The following is a 20,246-nucleotide window of genomic DNA, read 5'->3' on the forward strand; positions in this document are numbered from 1 at the left end:
AGAAAATATATGGACACTACAAGTTAACATGAAAGTGAGACGAGGCAGGATTAATCTGTTTTTATCAAGTTGATTCTGTATTTATATAGTGAAACACACGAGAAAATAATGGTATCATTTTATTGGACGTACAATGAGCATAGAAAATGAGTTGCATATATATAAGGGGATCGCCATGAACCAAGAGAAAGTGACATGGTCTATCTTAGTATGAATCCAAACTACGTGTACTAAATATGAACCATCATTATTAGCATGGAATATACAGTGATTACTGGTCATATACACGATGAGTATGGTGACTTATAAACATTCATTGTCACAAATTGCACTGAAATGACTAATATGGAACATATAATAATTATTGGTCATATATATGATGAATATGGTGACTCACAAATATTGAATGTCACAAACTGCATTAACATAGCTAAGACAATGACTGGGTATCTATATGCTATCTATGGAATTGTTTCATACTAAGTCATATACTCATCTCTTTGCATATTTGAGCTATACTATATAATCACTGGTCTGTTTCACCTATAACATGGTTCTAATATACTTGTTCAGCTAGTCTGGATTCATTTATAAACCTCCTGTCTATTTGCGCAGCCGCAGCACAGCTCTGTGATTTATTATCAGGATACAGGATTATGCACGGCTCATTGAAACCTCTATAGCTGTATGGCCCAATTGATACTGACCCCCAGATGCCGATGGGTGGGAATAACAAGGGAGGAGGAGACTCTGACATAAAAGGTCTGCATTGCACCAGGTCATACCATCTCTGCATGTTGCTCATTACGAGCTGTACTGATGCTTTGCATTGGGGATTAAGATACAAACCCCTGTTGGAATTTGATTAAAATCCTCCTGATGAACTGACTATAAAGATTAGTAGTTAGGGAAACGTGTCGAGGTGTATTAGGAGAGTAGTGGAGGGGCTTATTCACATGCTATGATACAAGTTAAAAGCATGCAGCTAGCAATTGAGGAAATGGACACAGAGGTCTCAGCGTCTAACAAGCAGTAGTCCTCACAGGTGTTTCCAGGCATAAGTAAACCAACACAAAGTACTGCAGCAGATATACATGCTTTACTATGAACAAAGGTTTATATATTCTGATAGAATGTGCTGAATCAGACAACATAGCCGCTTCCACTGCCTGATGTACAGCTGGCCAACACTATCGGCCTTATTAGCTGTATAGTTAATTCGGTTGAATATACCCAATGAGAAGGATTTTTTGGGGGGATCCTTATATGAATACCCATATGCAAAATTAAGTATAGAGAATGGTGGTACCATTTATACTATATTGCACTAAGTGTTTGAGGCAACAGAAAGAATAAGAATAAAACCACCTATCACATTGAAAAAAAATTGAAGATTTTGTGGTGTTGATAAATGTAAGAACCAACAACCAACTTCAATTGTTATCCTGCTCATAAGTAGTTGGACTTTATCTACAGACGAATATGTCTGTCCTACATTGTGAATACATTTCTTTCCCAGCCTATGTCATTATATACAACACTTTGAGTGCACTTTGATACTTTCTTGGATGGTCATCAATATTTGGTGCACAATCTATCCATTTATCCTAATAGGAACCCAATATATCACAGAAGAAGTTTGTCACAAAGAAATAACAATGATATGTTAGATTGTGCATACTGTATCTAATAAGTCTAATGCATGAGAGAGATAAAATAAACACAAATACGTGAAACTTGATACATCTTTATTAAAAAGTTTATTACGTCTGTTAGACAAAAAGAGGCATCAACATACTTTGATATATGGTGAATATTTTGTATTCCCTATTAACGCATCATGGGTTCCCTATTGGCTTAAGCTATGAATTTATTTAGATTATCACTGTCTTTGTGTAATGTGCCGTTGACTAAGTCAATTTTATCATTTATTAATAAAAGTTAATTTTTAATCCTAACCTGTGAATAAAAAATCTTTGTAATATATGAGGAATACCACGAATCGTCCGTGCACGTGACTATCGCAGATTCCGCAATTCAAATACAGTTATGTGAGACCAATCTTAAACAGATGAAGGACCAGAGGAAGGAGAGGAGCAGTGTCCCACATGAATACTGGGTAAAAGGGGGCCAGTCTCCCTCGTTCTGGGTCAACCCCCCTGTCTGCTGGGTCAGGGTCTCTTCGGCCCCAGCCGGGGCACTCACCACTGCAGTTTCTCGTGGGCTGCCTGCCTCCAGTGTCTTGTGGGCAGGGTGGCTGCTCTTCCGCTGCACCCCCCCCCCCTTTCTCCCCGTTGGATTTGTGGTAGAGAAGGATCCTGCACTGTTGTTGCCGTCCAAGCGGTGTGGGTGGGCACCAGCTATGTTAGCAGCGGGTGGGCTGCAGTGCCTCTGCCACGGTGTGTTTGAGTCTGGGAAGTCTCTGCCTGCACCTCTTCAGGTGTCCCTGCTGGCGTTTGTCACTGCCACAAGCTGGAGCTCATCCCGGGGCGGATGCATGGTTCATGGCTCTGTGGTATGGCTGCGGCTTCAGGCCTATCACGACCGCAGTCCAGAGCAGCTTCCCGAGGCCAGCGGTCCAACGAATGGGTTTTCTCCCTGAGGAATCTGCCTCTCACAGCTACGGCAGGCTCCTACTGAGTGTGGTAGCTGATGGGGGAGCAGGTGTGTTGGTGGAGGTTATGCCGGGGCCGCATCAAACTGGTCCACAGCTTCACAGGCCTCGCAGTCCTTGGCGCGCCACCCACCACAGAAACCCTTCAGACTGTTCCCCTGGGTCAAGAGGAGGAGGAGGTGGTAGAATCCAAGGGATCCGAGGATGTGGTGGGGTAGGATGGCATGGATCCGTCTCCCCGATGGCGGAGCTCCTCCTGGCTGTACATTAAACTGCAGATGCTCTGCGTACGCTCAGCGGTAAGACTTTTCTTCTTACCAAGACATTCTCTGCTTATCACTGTGCATGCTCAACTCTTAGTAAATGACATGTTACTTTTAGTAACAGACAGGACATGCAAATGAATAGCAATTGCAGAATGCTTGTTTTTTCCAAAATTTCTCTTCTCCTAGTTAATATATAATCAAGACTCTTTCGCATTGTTTTCAGTATACTCTTAAAAGATTGTCTGTACTTGTTCTGATCTGTTAGTTATAAACACCCCTACTTTATTTTTCATATGGTAACAGACAGGATGTGTTTGAATGTAAACTTACTAAAAATAAGAATAATCATTTTTTTAGATGTTTTATTCAGTAACAGGTAACTGCAATATATATGAACCTTATAAGACTTAAATTAACACTTAAATTAACACTTTGCAATCCAATTTTGGGTTCAGGGGGCTTTCTCTTTCTGCCATTATAAAATGGCGCAATCTGCTGGCTAGAGCCAGTACTGCAGTATGTGACATGCCGGAGAGACCCCCGACAACAGAGCGGCCAGTAATATACAGTAAGAATACCCTGCCGGACGTCTACCGATGTCGGAGCTGTACAGCCTTCAATCAGAATGTCTTTAGACGTCAGACAGTGGATTGGAAAGGGTTAACGATGCATTCGATAAAATTTTACTGAAAAAAAATACAATAGCTTATAATTATATGAAATTAACACTGATACATTTGACAATTTTTATTGAAAAAATCACCTATGAGGAAGTTTCTAAACATTTCTCAAATACATAACGGTCGCGACGTAGAACTGGTGTGTCAAGCTTTTGCATTACGTTGTCTTTTGCTGCCCAGCTTTTATCCTTTAACGTTAGGATGCCCGAACACAGCGCCATCTTGATCTTGCTTGTGTAAACAGTCTACTTCATATGCTTCCCCATCAATATCTGTGATAATAGCACAGTACACTTTGCTCGACTTGTCGGATCTGAAAGTTACTTTAACAAAATCCCCTACCAGAAGCTCATCTGTGGAATTCATGACAACACGGTGAATTTTTTGTGTGTTTGGTAGGGTCATAATGTTATCCTTCCATCTGTCATTCAAAAACTTAGTATGTGACCGAATTTCTTCATCTTTAACTAAAATAGTCTTAATTGTTAGTCCAAAGTGCATCTAAAACTTCTCATGACTTTCTTTCCTGCATTTGCAGTAACTTACAGCAGTAAACATTATCTAAGTAATAGACAGGACAGAGCAAACAGTCCTGTTACCATTAAATTGTCCTGTCTGTTACCCCATAACTCACTTGCCATTTATCACAAAGAGCAGAATTTTTTTTTGCAGAGTTTTGTCTTCCTGCAATCTTAGAGAATAAGAACGTTTGTTGTAAATTATAATGACCATTAACTAACAGAACGATTAATTACACTTTCTTGGTAACAGACTGGACATCTACTTGGTGGGCTATTGATTCTACTATAAATTAGATAATATAACACATATAAAGTTACATTACCTTACTGGCTTATTTTTGGTCACATGTGTTAGTTAAAAACATCTATTCAGTTCTATACTGAAATGCAGACTGAATAAATCTTTCTCTTCAATCTGTCAAAACTTGTGGAAATACGTGTAACCTGGCATGGTCAATTGTGAGTGCAGAATTAGATAGGATTGTTAGAAGAAATGTTTGAATAGTAAAATATACTCTGAGTCATAAAAACATAAATCATCAAAAAATATTAACATAAATATATTTAGATTTTTATTTTTTTTTCAAAAATTCCCTCTTTAAATGGAGGGAGCCAGCAGTGGAACATATAGAAATGAATGTGTAGCATGTGCAGTAAGTCCCGTAACTCCCACATATGGAAGGGCCCATTCTGGAAGTGCTGAGCTCCACTAAGGACAAGATTTGATTGGAAAAGATTTGTCAAAGAATAGTTGAAATTTTGTTAGAATGTCTTTTTTTTTTTTTTTTCTTATGGTAAAACTTCTTAACATGGAACATCATGGTTTCCATAGTCAACTAACCGGATGTTCTTTGTATGTGTATGTATATATCTATAATATCTATGTGTATGTATGTATATATCTATCTATCCTGTTTTTTTATTTGGCTGGATGTTTATTTGCTTTAACACCTTTCTGTTGTCAGATCTCCGACTATGGCTGGTGGGCTGTTTGCTGTTAGCAGGAAGTATTTTGAATACCTTGGAACATATGACATGGGTATGGAAGTCTGGGGTGGAGAAAACTTGGAGCTGTCATTCAGAGTATGTATCAATGGCAATCTATTAGCTTTGAGCACAATTATATATTTAGTTCTTATTTTCTTCTGTGTGCGGTCTTTTTACCCTGCCTGCATACAAGTCCAGTGAACTGGTAGGAAGTAGTCTCCTTGTTTTGTGACTTTGTTATTGACTACAGGCAGCTTAGAAAGTTATGTGAAGATTTGTTTCACACAGTAGTTTTAAAAGAGCAGGATAAGAATGAGTCTTCCTTCCGTGCAGCGGGACGGAGCCATAGGGTTCAGTTGGCCTCTTTGGGGGAGACTTCGTTGGCCTCTTTGGGGGAGACTTCATTGGCCTCTTTGGGGGAGACTTCGTTGGCCTCTTTGGGGGAGACTTCGTTGGCCTCTTTGGGGGAGACTTCGTTGGCCTCTTTGGGGGAGACTTCGTTGGCCTCTTTGGGGGAGACCTCGTTGGCCTCTTTGGGGGAGACCTCGTTGGCCTCTTTGGGGGAGACTTCGTTGGCGCCTCTTTGGGGCGAGGCTTCGTTGGCGCCTCTTTGGGGCGAGGCTTCGTTGGCGCCTCTTTGGGGCGAGGCTTCGTTGGCGCCTCTTTGGGGCGAGGCTTCGTTGGCGCCTCTTTGGGGCGAGGCTTCGTTGGCGCCTCTTTGGGGCGAGGCTTCGTTGGCGCCTCTTTGGGGCGAGGCTTCGTTGGCGCCTCTTTGGGGCGAGGCTTCGTTGGCGCCTCTTTGGGGCGAGGCTTCGTTGGCGCCTCTTTTCAAATAGTTTCCCTGTCAATCTCTTTAGCTGGATAGAAAAGTGCCATAGAGAGCCATTTTGTCAACACCAGGACAGGTTTACATGGGTATACTTTTTTGCAACTGCATGGGTTAGTCTTGGCGGACCCGTATCTTTTTCTCAGCCTGCCTATAGGAAAGGATTGCCTTCTGCATTGCCCTATACATTAGCTGCTGCCAAAGAAAATGTCTACCATGTGGACTTTGTGTATATTATGGAGTGCCACGTCAAGCCTTATGTTCGGTGCAAACGCAATGGAAATTTTCAAGTACCAAAGTCCCGAATGCAATGTGAACGAATCCTTAACTGTTGTAATGTGATGACATTTATCCCATATGCTTCCCTCTCCAAAGGTTTGGCAGTGTGGTGGGACTCTGGAGATCCATCCTTGTTCTCATGTTGGACATGTTTTTCCCAAGAAGGCTCCTTATGCTAGACCAAACTTTCTTCAGAATACCGCTCGTGCCGCTGAAGTGTGGATGGATGCTTACAAGGAACATTTTTACAACAGAAACCCACCTGCTAGGAAGGTACAGCGGAGTTACTGTGGGGTCTAAAGGGGTATGCCGCAGAATGTTAAACATTTCCCTGACATTGCCACTTATTGCTATTATTCCAAACGTCAAATTAAACTGCGGCCCCTTTTCTTGTCGACCTGCACCACTGCCGATTTCCAACCAGCTACAGATTTCACAGGGAGTGCAAAAACTCCATCTCCCACAATGCCCCACTGCCAGTTACTGACGAGCGCATTCACAACTGTGCAAACAGCATTTCCAGGCACTGAGCATGCCTGACCAGTAATGGAGCGGAGCGTACAGGTCATACCCACTGGTTGCAAGGGGAAGGATATGGGTGCAACAATATCTGTGCAGCTTGTAAAACCAGTTGGAACATGATCTAAGCTTACATTATCGCCCTATGAGGCACATAGCTCTGCTGTAAATTGCTGGAATACCCCTTTGAATAAAAGTGAGTGCAGCTCTTTTTACCTAGACTTTGCACATATATAAATAAAACCGGCCCATTTAAAGGGGTTTTCCAGTGAGAATACTAGTGATAAGCGGTCCTCAGGATAGGTCATCAATAGTTGATCAGCTAGGGTCTGCGGCTCGGGACCCCGACCGATCAGCTGACTGTGCGCCTGCAGAAGTCTCTGCTCCCACCTCTGTGAAGTGGCCGGTACTTGTAACTGCAGGCACGGTGCGCATTGTATTTTTTAATTTTACATTTCAATATTTTATACTAGGAAAAATACGGAGATATTTCTGATCGGAAAATACTCAGAGAAAAGCTGCAGTGCAGGAACTTTGATTGGTACTTGAGAAATGTTTTTCCAGATCTGCATGTACCAGAAGACCGTCCTGGCTGGCATGGGGCGGCAAGTATATCGATTGATACTATAATAGTCTGGGAGATCCATAGACTTTATTTCAGCAGTGTTCTTAAAATCTATAAATTGGTAATGGTTGTGCGAAAAAGAATGACCGAGAAAAAATGTAGAGTGAGACATAAGTTTGGACACACTAGTTTACTGGTGTAACAATGAAAAAAAAAGACTTCCAAAGTGTGAAGGTATTGAGAAGGAGGCTGCGTTTTTTGGTAGTGGAGAGGTTTTCGGCAGCCATTTTGAAAGCCATCATATTGAATTCAGCTCAGATTTTTCAGATGAGAAAATGTACTATAATTTACTCAGAAACTCACTGGAAGTGTCAGTTTTGCCCTATTTTTATTTAAGAGTTAAGTTAGGCCAGAGTTTCACAAAGGGCTTCATATGACGTGTTGGATGTGTCCCCATTCTGCCGGATGCACATGATTAAATGTTTAATCCAGTCTTTGTGAACACACTGGAGAACTGCAGGGGATATTTCTGCACAGCCTTGTAGGATTGGCCATTTCAGGTGAACCACATTGTGTATTTTTCTGCATACACACAAGGGACTTTAACCCATTATGGTGTTTTAGTCCTAAAGGACTAGACAATTTTTAGAGATTTTACCCATGTGGTGGTTTTACTGCCCTATTTTTTTTTTTTTTGTTCTTCAGCTACCAAAATTATTTTTGCTGCCTCCCCCTACATAGAGGGCGACTTTCTTATATCTTTTTTTCACTGATTTTCCTTTGATTTTTAGTTTTATTGGCAAAAAAAATGCTTTTTTAGTTGGTTTTTAAAATTACTATATTTACACTAAAATAAAGCACACAAATTTGGTTACTCATATAGTTACATTTTTATATATAATTTGTATAGTTTGGGATTACAGGGCTCATACAGTGATGATTTTGATTGGCGTCGGCGATGGGTCATTTTCTTTTTATTGATATATTTTTTTACGTCTGCAAAAAAAATTTTTTTCCCTATTTTTGTACCTTTTTTTTTTTTTTTACCACCAATGAGCCCCAAGATGTTCTATAAGACCACTGAGGGTCATTCACATTGTATTCCTTTTTTTCCCCAGTCGTCTCCACGACAGCACCACCGATGATAGCCTTCTCCTGGTTGAACAGGAACACACCGAGCGGTTAAAAAGCTCCCCCCTCTCCCACCTTCCTCAGTGTCTTCCTGATCCCCGAGAGGTGCTGGTGGAGACGCCAGCATGAAGATTCATACAGGCAGATTGGAGGGCAGTAGGCCAGCCTGTCCTCCCTTCCAGACAAGCGGCTCCCGAGACGCCACATGGGGTGGTTCCCCCGGGCCAGGTTCTTCCCGTGGTGTCCCATGGGGGGTGCAAAGGGGGGCTCAGCTCTCCTCCTCCGTCGACTGTACATAGGACCGGATGCGGCGCTCTCGGAGTCCCTTTGACGCGCGTCGGAGGGGGGCCGCATCACGCGACCGACGCGATGACGTCATCGTGTAGGCGTCGCTGGACGCAGGGTTAGAGAAGCCTCTAACCAGCCTGGCTACGCATGCCTTGCATAAAGAGGAATCAGGGGGATTCCTAGAAGATGTCAGGAAGCTGGTCAAGGAGGAAGTTCGGTCAGCTCTGACATCGCAAATAGTGCCACCAGTGGGGGCATCCAGGGCTAAGCGCCAGAAAAGGGCGTATAGCCCGGAATATTTAGACTCCGAAAGAAGCTCGACCGGGACAGAGCTGGAAGAACCAGCGCCCGAAGAGTCATCAGATGAAGAGGATTACAAGAAATATCTATTTCATCAGGAAGACTTAGCAGAGCTCATTACGTCGGTCAGGGCTACACTCAAAATGGAGGAACCCAGAGAGCCACGTACTATACAGGACAAGATTTTCAGGGGACTAGGGGAAAGACGCAGACATACCTTCCCAGTCCATAGCAACATTTCCAAGCTGATTTAGAAGGAATGGGAAAAGCCTGATGCAGGATCCTTCACCTCTGAGAGGGTTAAAAGACTATACCCGTTTGAAGAAGTGTGCGCAAGCTGGGAGGTAATACCCAGAGTGGATCTCCCGGTGGCTAAAAGAACAACTCTGCCCTTCAAGGACGCCACGCAACTAAGAGATCCAGTGGATCGGAAGGCTGAGGGCCTCCTGAGAAGATCTTGGGAGGCAGCAGCTAGTATACTCAGACTGGAGGTCGCAGCCACTTGCGTGACCAGGACCCTAGGAGTGTGGCTGGAGCAGCTGGAGCTCCATATAACTAACAAAACACCAGAGGAGCAAATTATAAACTCTCTCCCTATCCTAAAGATGGCCACAAACGTTTCGGCGGACGCATCAGCGGAGACAGTAAAGCTCTCAGCAAAAGCGACAGCCCTGTCCAATTCAGCCAGGAGAGTTTTTGTATGGCTAAAGTCCTGGTCGGGCGATTTAGCCTCAAAGAACAAATTGTGCTCGCTTCCATTCCATGGCCAGTTTCTCTTCGGCCAAGATCTCAACAAAATTCTCGAGAAGGCATCCGACAGGAAGAAGGGGTTCCCAGAGGAGAAGCAACAGAAGGGGAAGACCTTTTTTCGGGCCCCAGCGCAACAGCCCGAGTCATATAGGGGCAAGGGCAAGACAGGCCGCTGGAGTTACCCCAAGGGGGGGGGTAGAGGGAGAAACTTCCTCTTCAACCCCCACCAGGGGGATCCAACAAAACAGAAACCCTGACGCCATCCCACTGGGGGCGAGGCTGGGGAACTTTGCGGATCGATGGGCCGCGATTTGCGAGTGCTCATGGATCCCAGAGGTCCTACAGCAGGGATGCCAAATAGAGCTGGTCTCCCTCCCCAGAAGGAAATGCATTACCACAGGAGGCTCAGCACAACGACTACGCCTACTCCAACAGAGCGTTCAGGACCTACTACATTTAAACGCAGTATCCTTTGTACCTCAGAACGAAGAGACCCGAGGCCACTACTCCAGACTCTTCCTGATAAGAAAAACCATGCGGAAAGTCATGCATGATAATAAACTTAAAGCCCCTGAACGCCTTTATCAGATATCGAAAGTTCAAGCTGATACCAAAGGGAGCCTATATGGCATCTATAGATCTAAAGGATGCGTACTTTCATGTGCTCATCCACAGGGATTCTTAGAAATACCTGAGATTTGCACTAGATATGGGCAGAAGAACAAGTCCTCTTCAGTTCAGATGCCTTCCCTTTGGGATTTCCTCAGCGCCCCAAATTTTTACAAAGATCATGGCAGAGGTAGCAGCCTACCTAAGGCAAAGATCAGTCCTAATAATACCTTATCTGGACGACATCCTGATTGTAGCAGGGTCCAGAGAGCTCTTAGCGGAACACCTGGCGACGGTGCTCGATCTTCTCCAATTCCTAGGATGGATAATAAACTGGGAGAAATCCAGCTTAGATCCCAGCAGAGAAAATATATTCCCGGGCATAACGCTCAACTCAGAGACTCAATACTACTTTCTTCCCGAGATAAAAATACAGAAGATCCTTCAGCTAGTCAAGACCTTTCTGCGGAGGCGGTCATGTACAGTCCGGGAGGCTATGTCCCTCCAAGAAGCCTGACATTGTGCATCCATGGGCCCAAGCGCATACCAGATCCCTGCAGATCGCAGTCCTTTCAGCCTGGGACAGAAGACACTCCTCATTAGGAACAAAGATGCGCATCAAAAACTCAGTGAAAATATCTCTGCGTTGGTGGACATCCTCAGCGAACCTGCGAAGGGGAGTGCACTGGATACAGAACCCAGCCACACGTCATGACAGACGCAAGTGCCTGGGAGTGAGGGGGCGCATGTGGGAGACCAACTTCTACGAGGTCCCTGGCCGCAGGAGATAAGAGGTCAATGATCAAACTACAGAGAACTCCAGGCGGTTTGCAAAGCCCTCCAACAGCTGGGGAACTCAGTAAGAAATCAACATATATAAATCCTGTCGGACAACACCACGGCGGTTGCCCACATTCGGCGCCAAGGAGGCACAAGGTCACCAGCTCTACAGAGCATCTCTATACATCTAAAAGGATCGCTGAACCAGAGGGCAGATTTCCTCAGAAGACTTATAGACCCAGGAGAGTGGTCTCTATCTCAGGAGGCGTTCAGAATCCTGACGGACAGATGGGGACCCCCACAACCTGATCTCTTTGCAACCAAGGAGAACGCCAAGGTGAAGAACTTCTTCTGCCTCAGACCAGGGGACCAGCCAACAGCGGTAGACGCCCTGAGCCAGAATTGGGGGAAAAAGCTTGTGTATGCCTTTCCTCCAATACCGTTGATTCCAAGAGTGTTGCAATACTTCAGATCACAGATATGCACACTGATTCTGGTGGCCCCCTTCTGGCCAAGGAGGAGCTGGTTCGTTCTTCTAAAAGCTCTGAGCATCCAGGACCCAGTCATATTCCCTGCACAGGTGGATGTACTGACGCAGGTACCTCTGAGCTACCCGCGTATAGACAAAGTCCACCTAACAGCCTGGCTCTTGAGGAATCCACACTGAGAGGAAGAGGGTTCTCTAAGAAAGTAATCGGGACCCTTATGTCAAGTAGGAAGAAAACAACCAACCTGTTATCTATCAAAAAATCTGGAAGAGGTTTATCTCATGGAGGCAGGGAAGAGATTCTCCAGGCTCCTTTCCGGGCATCCCCTTAATACTGGAGTTCTTGCAGGAGGGCCTGGATATGGGCCTCACCCCAAGCACCCTAAGAGTTCAGGTCGCAGCCCTTAGTGCTCTATTTGACACCAAGTTGTCAGAGAGCAGGTGGATTAGCAGATTCCTGACAGCAGCAGATAGGTGACGACCTAGGCCCACAAATATATTTCCGGACTGGAATCTAAATTGGGTCCTGAAGGCGATGTCAGCAGAACCCTTCGAACCGATCGAAGCGCTTTCAATAAAAATGCTCACGATTAAAACAGTCTTCCTGGTGGCAATTACCTCAGCAAGACGGGTTAGTGAACTACAGGCCCTATCTATCCGCCACCCGTTCCTTAAAATCACTGACACAAAGCTAGTGTTCAAAACAGACCCAGCCTTTATTGCCAAAAGTAGTGTCACCCTTCCATAGAGCTCAGAATGTAGTAATCTCCTCGTTCTTCAATAAACCTAAAGACAAGGGGGAAAAAAACCTAAATTGTCTGGATGTCAGGAGAGCAGTCCTGAGTTACATTAACATAACCGGTCAATGGAGACGAGACGACAATTTGTTCGTCCAGTTCTTTGGCCCAAACAAAGGGAACAAAGCTGCAAAAAGCTTCATAGCCAGGAGGATTCGCCTGGCCATTACGGAATCCTACGGGGCCCTGCCAAAAAGTATCCTCTATTCTTAAAGCCTACTCCACAAGGGCAGTAGCGTCTTCACGGGCTACTTAATCGGGTTTTCCAGGAGTCTCCACGACAGCACCCGTATATGCCCCCCCCCCCCCCCAAGAAAAGGATATATAGATTTCCGGGTTATTTATATATGTGTGTGTGTGTGTGTGTGTGTGTGTGTGTATGTATATATATTCTTTTTTATATATACTAGGTAAAAAATTTACGGAATATAATTTCCCTTGGGAAAGATATAGGTTAAAATACTAATTAGGTAACGATTTAGGTTAAGCTCCTACCCCGGCAATTCGTTAGAGACCAAGAAACCACTGAGGAAGGTGGGAGAGGGGGAGCTATTTAACCTCTCGGTGTGTTCCTGTCCAACAAGGAGAGAATCACAGGGGCAGAACTTTGTCTGACTAAATCAAATTGGAGCCCTTCACAGTGACAGACAGACTAAAATATAACTTTTATTCAAGACTAACATAAAATAATGACTTGGGCTAAGAACAAGACAAACATAAAGACAGAGAATATTACAGATAGGTGGGTAATTGGAGTTATTAGAATCACCCCACCTAGGCTATGGTAAAGACGAGACTGAAGAGTCGCTAGTGATGCATCAGATAGTCCGTAATTTAATGAGTAGAACCACGGGTATCAGATATAAGTCTAAGAACACTTTGGTACTGGAGCAAAATTGCTCAAAAAACCTATGGAGATCGCACTGGTTTAGTCGTCACTTGCGATTAATTAATCCAATGGTCACTAAAGTGGGGCCCCAGTACCTATAAACTATAAGAAAAGTGTCACGCATCAGTATAGCGGCCGTCTGTAACAAAGTGGTCACATTCGGATAGGTTGATGATCACAGGATTTGATAGTTACTTAGCCAATAATATGATTTGAGGAAACCATAAAAGTGCCTCAAGTATTTGGCTCAGAGTAGTATCAGTCCATATCATTTGGAAAGAACGGTAAGCTCTCTTTAGTATAAGTATAGCTCAATATACAACTCATATAACTCAAGAGAGAAGAATGGATGACCTCTCTTTATGTGAAAGGGTGATTACTGCTCAGGAATAATTACTGCTCATAGAAATATGATTACTTGCTCAGGAATAATTACTGCTCAACGCGTTTCCCTACTAGGATTGTTGGTAGTTCATCAGGAGCAATTGTATGAGTTATGCCATACGATATGACAGGTTCATTGAGTTGAAAACTCAAGAGAAAGAGAGAGAAAGTACCACAATCGTGTTTTGAGACACGAAGGGTTAAATACTTTGTCAAATTTTGAGAAAGTGCCACAATCTTGTTTTGGGACACAGAGTTAAGAGAAAGTACCACAATCGTGTTTTGAGACACGAAGGGTTAAATACTTTGTCAAATTTTGAGAAAGTGCCACAATCTTGTTTTGGGACACAGAGTTAAGAGAAAGTGCCACAATCGTGTTTTGGGACACGAAGGGTTAAATACTTTCTGTCAGATTTTGAGAAAGTACCACAATCGTGTATTGGGACATAGAGGGTTATATAATCTCTGTCAGATTTTTGTTGGTGTGGTCATGCAGGCTAGTTAGGAGATGTGCAGGAGATATACTAATTTATAGAGAAATACTGCACATCAACTAACCTCAAAGAATTGAAATGGGATCAGAACTAGAAGGTAGGGGATTATTCAAGACCCATACTTAGTTCATCATCCAATCTTTGAACAAGGTCGCTAAATAGCGAAATAATAGCGGTCTGCAACTTGTTCATATAATAAGCTCTATAGATATATAGTAGCCTGGGACTAGTCTATCAAAAAAGAAATAGAGTTCTAGGCTACATAGAGCTTTTTTCAGATCCCTTTCATTCTATCAAGGTCTCTAGGCAGCGCATAGTAGCTTAAGCAGAGCGGTGTCTTTGCTGCCTAGATATGAGACCTGCATCCAACACACACACATTCAGATAAAATAACAAAAGTGGTAGAGCCTGGAGCTCTGATGGTGAGCTCAGGCATTATGTTTGTGAGCCCAGAGTGCTGCTACTGATATACCAAGAAGCCCTCGTCTAAAGGGGGTTGGTGTGGAAAATCAGCCAATCAGATGTTATAGTGGGAGGGGTTAGGACAACTCCACAGATCTAAGGGAAAACAGGGAAAAGAAGTCCGTTTATAATCTGCTGTTTGGCTCAAACTGGGTGTATTAGTGAGGACAAATGTTGCAGCAGTCTCCCTCATAGTCTGATCGCCCGTATGTACACATGGATCTTTAAATTTTACTTTAGAAAGATCGCTACCGGTGATCCGCTATTGCGCACGCGCGCGCAGCGCTGTGACGTCATCACGTCAGTCATGTGATATGGTACGTCCTGACGTTCTGTTGTGTCACATGAACGGCTTCATTCAAAGGAATAGCTTATTAGAAGCAATGTAGATTGCCATGGCAATAGCGGTCATGTGATCTGCACTGCCCAGAAGACACATGAGTGAGACTGGGATGTATATAGTGCAGATTAATTAGATGCTACAGCATAGAATATACAGAATGCGTTTAGTGAGGATTTATTGGTTGTTAGTTATAAGACACAGAAAGAAGTTTATTTAAATACATATATATATACATATATATATACATATATACATATATATACACAAGTACTGTGTATCGGTAATGGTTATTTTAAGGCTACGTAATGTAGAAAGAGTCATGCATATACTGCATAAATCTGATAATTAGATGGTTTGAAGAACAACCGATGAACGTAGCATCTTAGATATTGCTCACTTAGCGCTATGACAAGGAAGAATCACATAACGTAACAATGGGCTGATTTTTGAATTCCTTTGTAAAACGGCACTCTAAATGCGTGATAAAATCAAAATATTGGTATTCTCATAATAGAGCCAATGACTGATAGATGCCGGCTGTATAATCAAAGAGAAGAAAGATTGGCTATAGAGGGATTACAAAAAGCAGTTGAAACACAAATTCTCATTTAAGCCACTAGGATTAACTGTATTCAGTCGAAAAATCCATGCTGCCTCTTTGCATAGGAGTTTTTTGTCCGTATCACCGCGACGCCCATGAGTCCTGATAATTTCAATCCCTTGAAATTTCAGTTGTTTTGTATCACCATTGTGGAATTTCCACATATGGTCTGCTAGGGGGGTCGACTCATGGCGTCTGATGTTCCCTAGGTGATCGAGAATTCTGCGACGAAACTGTCGAATTGTCTTGCCCACATAGTTCATGGGGCAAGAACATGTGGCAAGATAGACTATGTTTTGTGTTCGACAGTTAATGAAGTCTCTGCATGAGTAAACTGTATTAGTGGATGATGACTTAAAAGTATTACCGCGCAGAATAAAAGGGCAAGCGAGGCAGCCCTGGCATGGAAAGCTACCTTGGGGCTTGCTGGAACCAAGCCAAGTAATTTGCCTTTCATCGGGAGGGAGGTGACTTTTCACTAGATGGTCTTTTAAATTATGGCCACGGCGGAATGTTAAAAATGGTCTTTCGGGAAGAAAATCATTAAGGTCTTTGTCGCGTTTCAGGATATCCCAATAGTAGTTGAGGATATTCCTTATTTGTATCGAGCAAGTGTCGTAAGTGCCAATAATTCTGGCTTTATTGTCCAAGGAACGGATCTTAGGTTGAAGGAGAGTAGTCCTTTCTTGAGATGATGCAAAGATAAATGCTTGGTCGATTACCTTTTTGGGATAATTGCGATTTTGAAAGCGATCATACAATTTTTTACTTTCCATTTCAAAACTCGAATTATCCGAACAATTGCGTCGGAGTCGCAGAAACTGACCTTTTGGTATGCCACGTTTTAATGGTGCAGGATGGAAACTGTCCCAGGTAAGTAGGCTGTTTGTCGCCGTGGACTTACGGAAAAGAGAGGATGTTATCTGTCCCGATGGATCTTTTTTAATTTGAAGATCCAGAAAGGACAGCGTAGTGGTATTAATTTCCGAAGTAATCCGAAGATTCAGATCATTATGGTTTAGATGATCAATGAATACCTCAAGGGACGACTGATCGCCATTCCAGAACAGGAGCACATCGTCAATATAACGTATCCACAATGAGATGTTATCTGACCCCATGATGTTATCACTGTTGAAGATCCGTTCCTCCCACCAGCCCAGGTACAGGTTAGCATACGATGGGACACAAGGAGTCCCCATCGCGGTGCCCCTGAGCTGGTGGAAGTACTTGGCTTCGAACAGGAAAAAATTGTGGTTTAGGATAAATTCAAGGAATTCCAGGACACATTTGTTATGCATATTGTATAAAGGTCCTCTTTGATTCAGAAAGAACTCCGTCGCCTTAAGACCACCTTGGTGGGGGATGGAGCTATACAACGATTCAATGTCCAACGAGGCCATAATTGTGTCTGGATTAACAGTAAGGCCATCTAGGGTGCGTAGGACGTCCATAGTGTCCTGGACAAATGATCGTAAAGATGATACAAAGGGTCTAAGTATCCTGTCAACGTATGTGCTCAAGTTCTGGGTAAGGTTGTCAACCCCCGAGACGATCGGCCGTCCCTTGAGTGGGTTGAGGCCCTTATGCACTTTAGGAAGTGCGTAAAAAGTAGCTGTAGTAGGTTTTTTGGGATACAGAAATTGATATTCAGTGTTGTCTATGCATCCCAGCTCTAGGGCTTTTTTTAATATTTTTTGTAAGTCACGTGAAAAGCTGTCTGTCGGGTCGTGGGACAACATGCCGTAAGTAGATGTATCACTCAACAGACGTTGGCACATGCCTACGTATTGTTCCCGATCCATTATAACAATATTCCTGCCTTTATCGGCAGCTTTTATGATTATTGCCTTATTGTTTTCAAGATTTTTTAGAGCAAGAGATTCTCCTTTTGTAAGATTAGGGCAAGTAAATTTTGAAGGGTTCAATGCTTTTAATTCTTTAAGGACTAATTTTTCGAATATGTCTATTTCTGGACTATTTAAAGATGGTGGATTCGCTCGACTGGTTGGTTTGAGATTTGTAAAGGGTCCAGTTCCAATAGGTCTTAGATTTTCATCTTCTAGGGCTTCTAGAGCTTGAATAGCTGGCAAGTCAGCAAGATCCAAACCAAGCTCTTTCATTTCCTCTCTTTCTTTAATAATAAAGTGTTTCCTCCAACGTAATTTTCGGGTGAAGAGGGAGATGTCCTTCGTCCACACGAACAAAGGATCAAAGCGGGTCGTGGGGACGAAGGACAGCCCCCTCTCCAATAGTTCTGTCTCTTGTTTATTAAGATGATATCCTGACAGATTGACAATTTGTAGCTTGTCTTCAATTGGAGGACCATTGGAGTTAGAAAGATCTAAACCTAAAGAACTTCCTTGATTGGCCGAGATCGGAATATCAGAGAGAACTGAGGGATGATGGGTCACAGTATTACTTATTGTCATTGTTGGCCTGTTATATCTCGTCTCCCCCGTAAAAAATAGTGGGAAATTGGAGGTTCGGAGAAATTCCCCTCTGCTGGTCTTCTGCCTCTTCCCCTACCTCTAATGCGTGGGGTGAATCGGTTTTGATTCTTTCGTTGGTATGGGCGATTGGAGGATGTATAGTCGCTTTCTGATAGTTCTTGTTCAGAAGAGCTGATATCAGTCTCCGATCTGGAGTTTTGTTCAGTATATGCGCGATTCTCCTTGAAATCCAGGAGATCACGACTAAATTGAAGGTGTTTTCTTTCTTTTATCTGATTCGTGAATTTTTCGATATTTGAATGCAGATTTTTTTCTTTGTTTGAAAATTCCGGATCAGACTGAAAGCGTTTTACAGACTCTATCTGGTCCTCCAACCGTTTTTGGTTATGTGTTAGGGTGGATTTTTCCTCCTCCAATAGGAGATTAATCAGGCGTAATGACGACTGCGTAGATTCCAATTCCCATTTCTTTAAGAATTCGGGATTTTGGAGTCTTTTAGGAGGTCGTATGGGATACTTAGACCCTTTGTATCATCTTTACGATCATTTGTCCAGGATACTATGGACGTCCTACGCACCCTAGATGGCCTTACTGTTAATCCAGACACAATTATGGCCTCGTTGGACATTGAATCGTTGTATAGCTCCATCCCCCACCAAGGTGGTCTTAAGGCGACGGAGTTCTTTCTGAATCAAAGAGGACCTTTATACAATATGCATAACAAATGTGTCCTGGAATTCCTTGAATTTATCCTAAACCACAATTTTTTCCTGTTCGAAGCCAAGTACTTCCACCAGCTCAGGGGCACCGCGATGGGGACTCCTTGTGCCCCATCGTATGCTAACCTGTACCTGGGCTGGTGGGAGGAACGGATCTTCAACAGTGATAACATCATGGGGTCAGATAACATCTCATTGTGGATACGTTATATTGACGATGTGCTCCTGTTCTGGAATGGCGATCAGTCGTCCCTTGAGGTATTCATTGATCATCTAAACCATAATGATCTGAATCTTCGGATTACTTCGGAAATTAATACCACTACGCTGTCCTTTCTGGATCTTCAAATTAAAAAAGATCCATCGGGACAGATAACATCCTCTCTTTTCCGTAAGTCCACGGCGACAAACAGCCTACTTACCTGGGACAGTTTCCATCCTGCACCATTAAAACGTGGCATACCAAAAGGTCAGTTTCTGCGACTCCGACGCAATTGTTCGGATAATTCGAGTTTTGAAATGGAAAGTAAAAAATTGTATGATCGCTTTCAAAATCGCAATTATCCCAAAAAGGTAATCGACCAAGCATTTATCTTTGCATCATCTCAAGAAAGGACTACTCTCCTTCAACCTAAGATCCGTTCCTTGGACAATAAAGCCAGAATTATTGGCACTTACGACACTTGCTCGATACAAATAAGGAATATCCTCAACTACTATTGGGATATCCTGAAACGCGACAAAGACCTTAATGATTTTCTTCCCGAAAGACCATTTTTAACATTCCGCCGTGGCCATAATTTAAAAGACCATCTAGTGAAAAGTCACCTCCCTCCCGATGAAAGGCAAATTACTTGGCTTGGTTCCAGCAAGCCCCAAGGTAGCTTTCCATGCCAGGGCTGCCTCGCTTGCCCTTTTATTCTGCGCGGTAATACTTTTAAGTCATCATCCACTAATACAGTTTACTCATGCAGAGACTTCATTAACTGTCGAACACAAAACATAGTCTATCTTGCCACATGTTCTTGCCCCATGAACTATGTGGGCAAGACAATTCGACAGTTTCGTCGCAGAATTCTCGATCACCTAGGGAACATCAGACGCCATGAGTCGACCCCCCTAGCAGACCATATGTGGAAATTCCACAATGGTGATACAAAACAACTGAAATTTCAAGGGATTGAAATTATCAGGACTCATGGGCGTCGCGGTGATACGGACAAAAAACTCCTATGCAAAGAGGCAGCATGGATTTTTCGACTGAATACAGTTAATCCTAGTGGCTTAAATGAGAATTTGTGTTTCAACTGCTTTTTGTAATCCCTCTATAGCCAATCTTTCTTCTCTTTGATTATACAGCCGGCATCTATCAGTCATTGGCTCTATTATGAGAATACCAATATTTTGATTTTATCACGCATTTAGAGTGCCGTTTTACAAAGGAATTCAAAAATCAGCCCATTGTTACGTTATGTGATTCTTCCTTGTCATAGCGCTAAGTG

General features: G+C 43.2%; 1 protein-coding gene across 2 annotated transcripts in view; it reads left to right on the top strand.

Moving 5' to 3' along the window:
* Positions 1-20,246, top strand: part of GALNT4 (polypeptide N-acetylgalactosaminyltransferase 4) — a 105,802-nt gene that overhangs the window by 71,434 nt on the left and 14,122 nt on the right. For both annotated transcript variants that reach the window (XM_066579129.1, XM_066579128.1), the window contains exons 6-8: positions 5,047-5,164; positions 6,270-6,446; positions 7,166-7,297. In XM_066579129.1, coding sequence (XP_066435226.1) covers positions 5,047-5,164; positions 6,270-6,446; positions 7,166-7,297 — 427 coding nt within the window. The remainder of the gene's footprint in view (positions 1-5,046; positions 5,165-6,269; positions 6,447-7,165; positions 7,298-20,246) is intronic.

This window comes from Eleutherodactylus coqui, chromosome 9, assembly GCF_035609145.1.
Source record: "Eleutherodactylus coqui strain aEleCoq1 chromosome 9, aEleCoq1.hap1, whole genome shotgun sequence".
Taxonomy (NCBI): domain Eukaryota; kingdom Metazoa; phylum Chordata; class Amphibia; order Anura; family Eleutherodactylidae; genus Eleutherodactylus; species Eleutherodactylus coqui.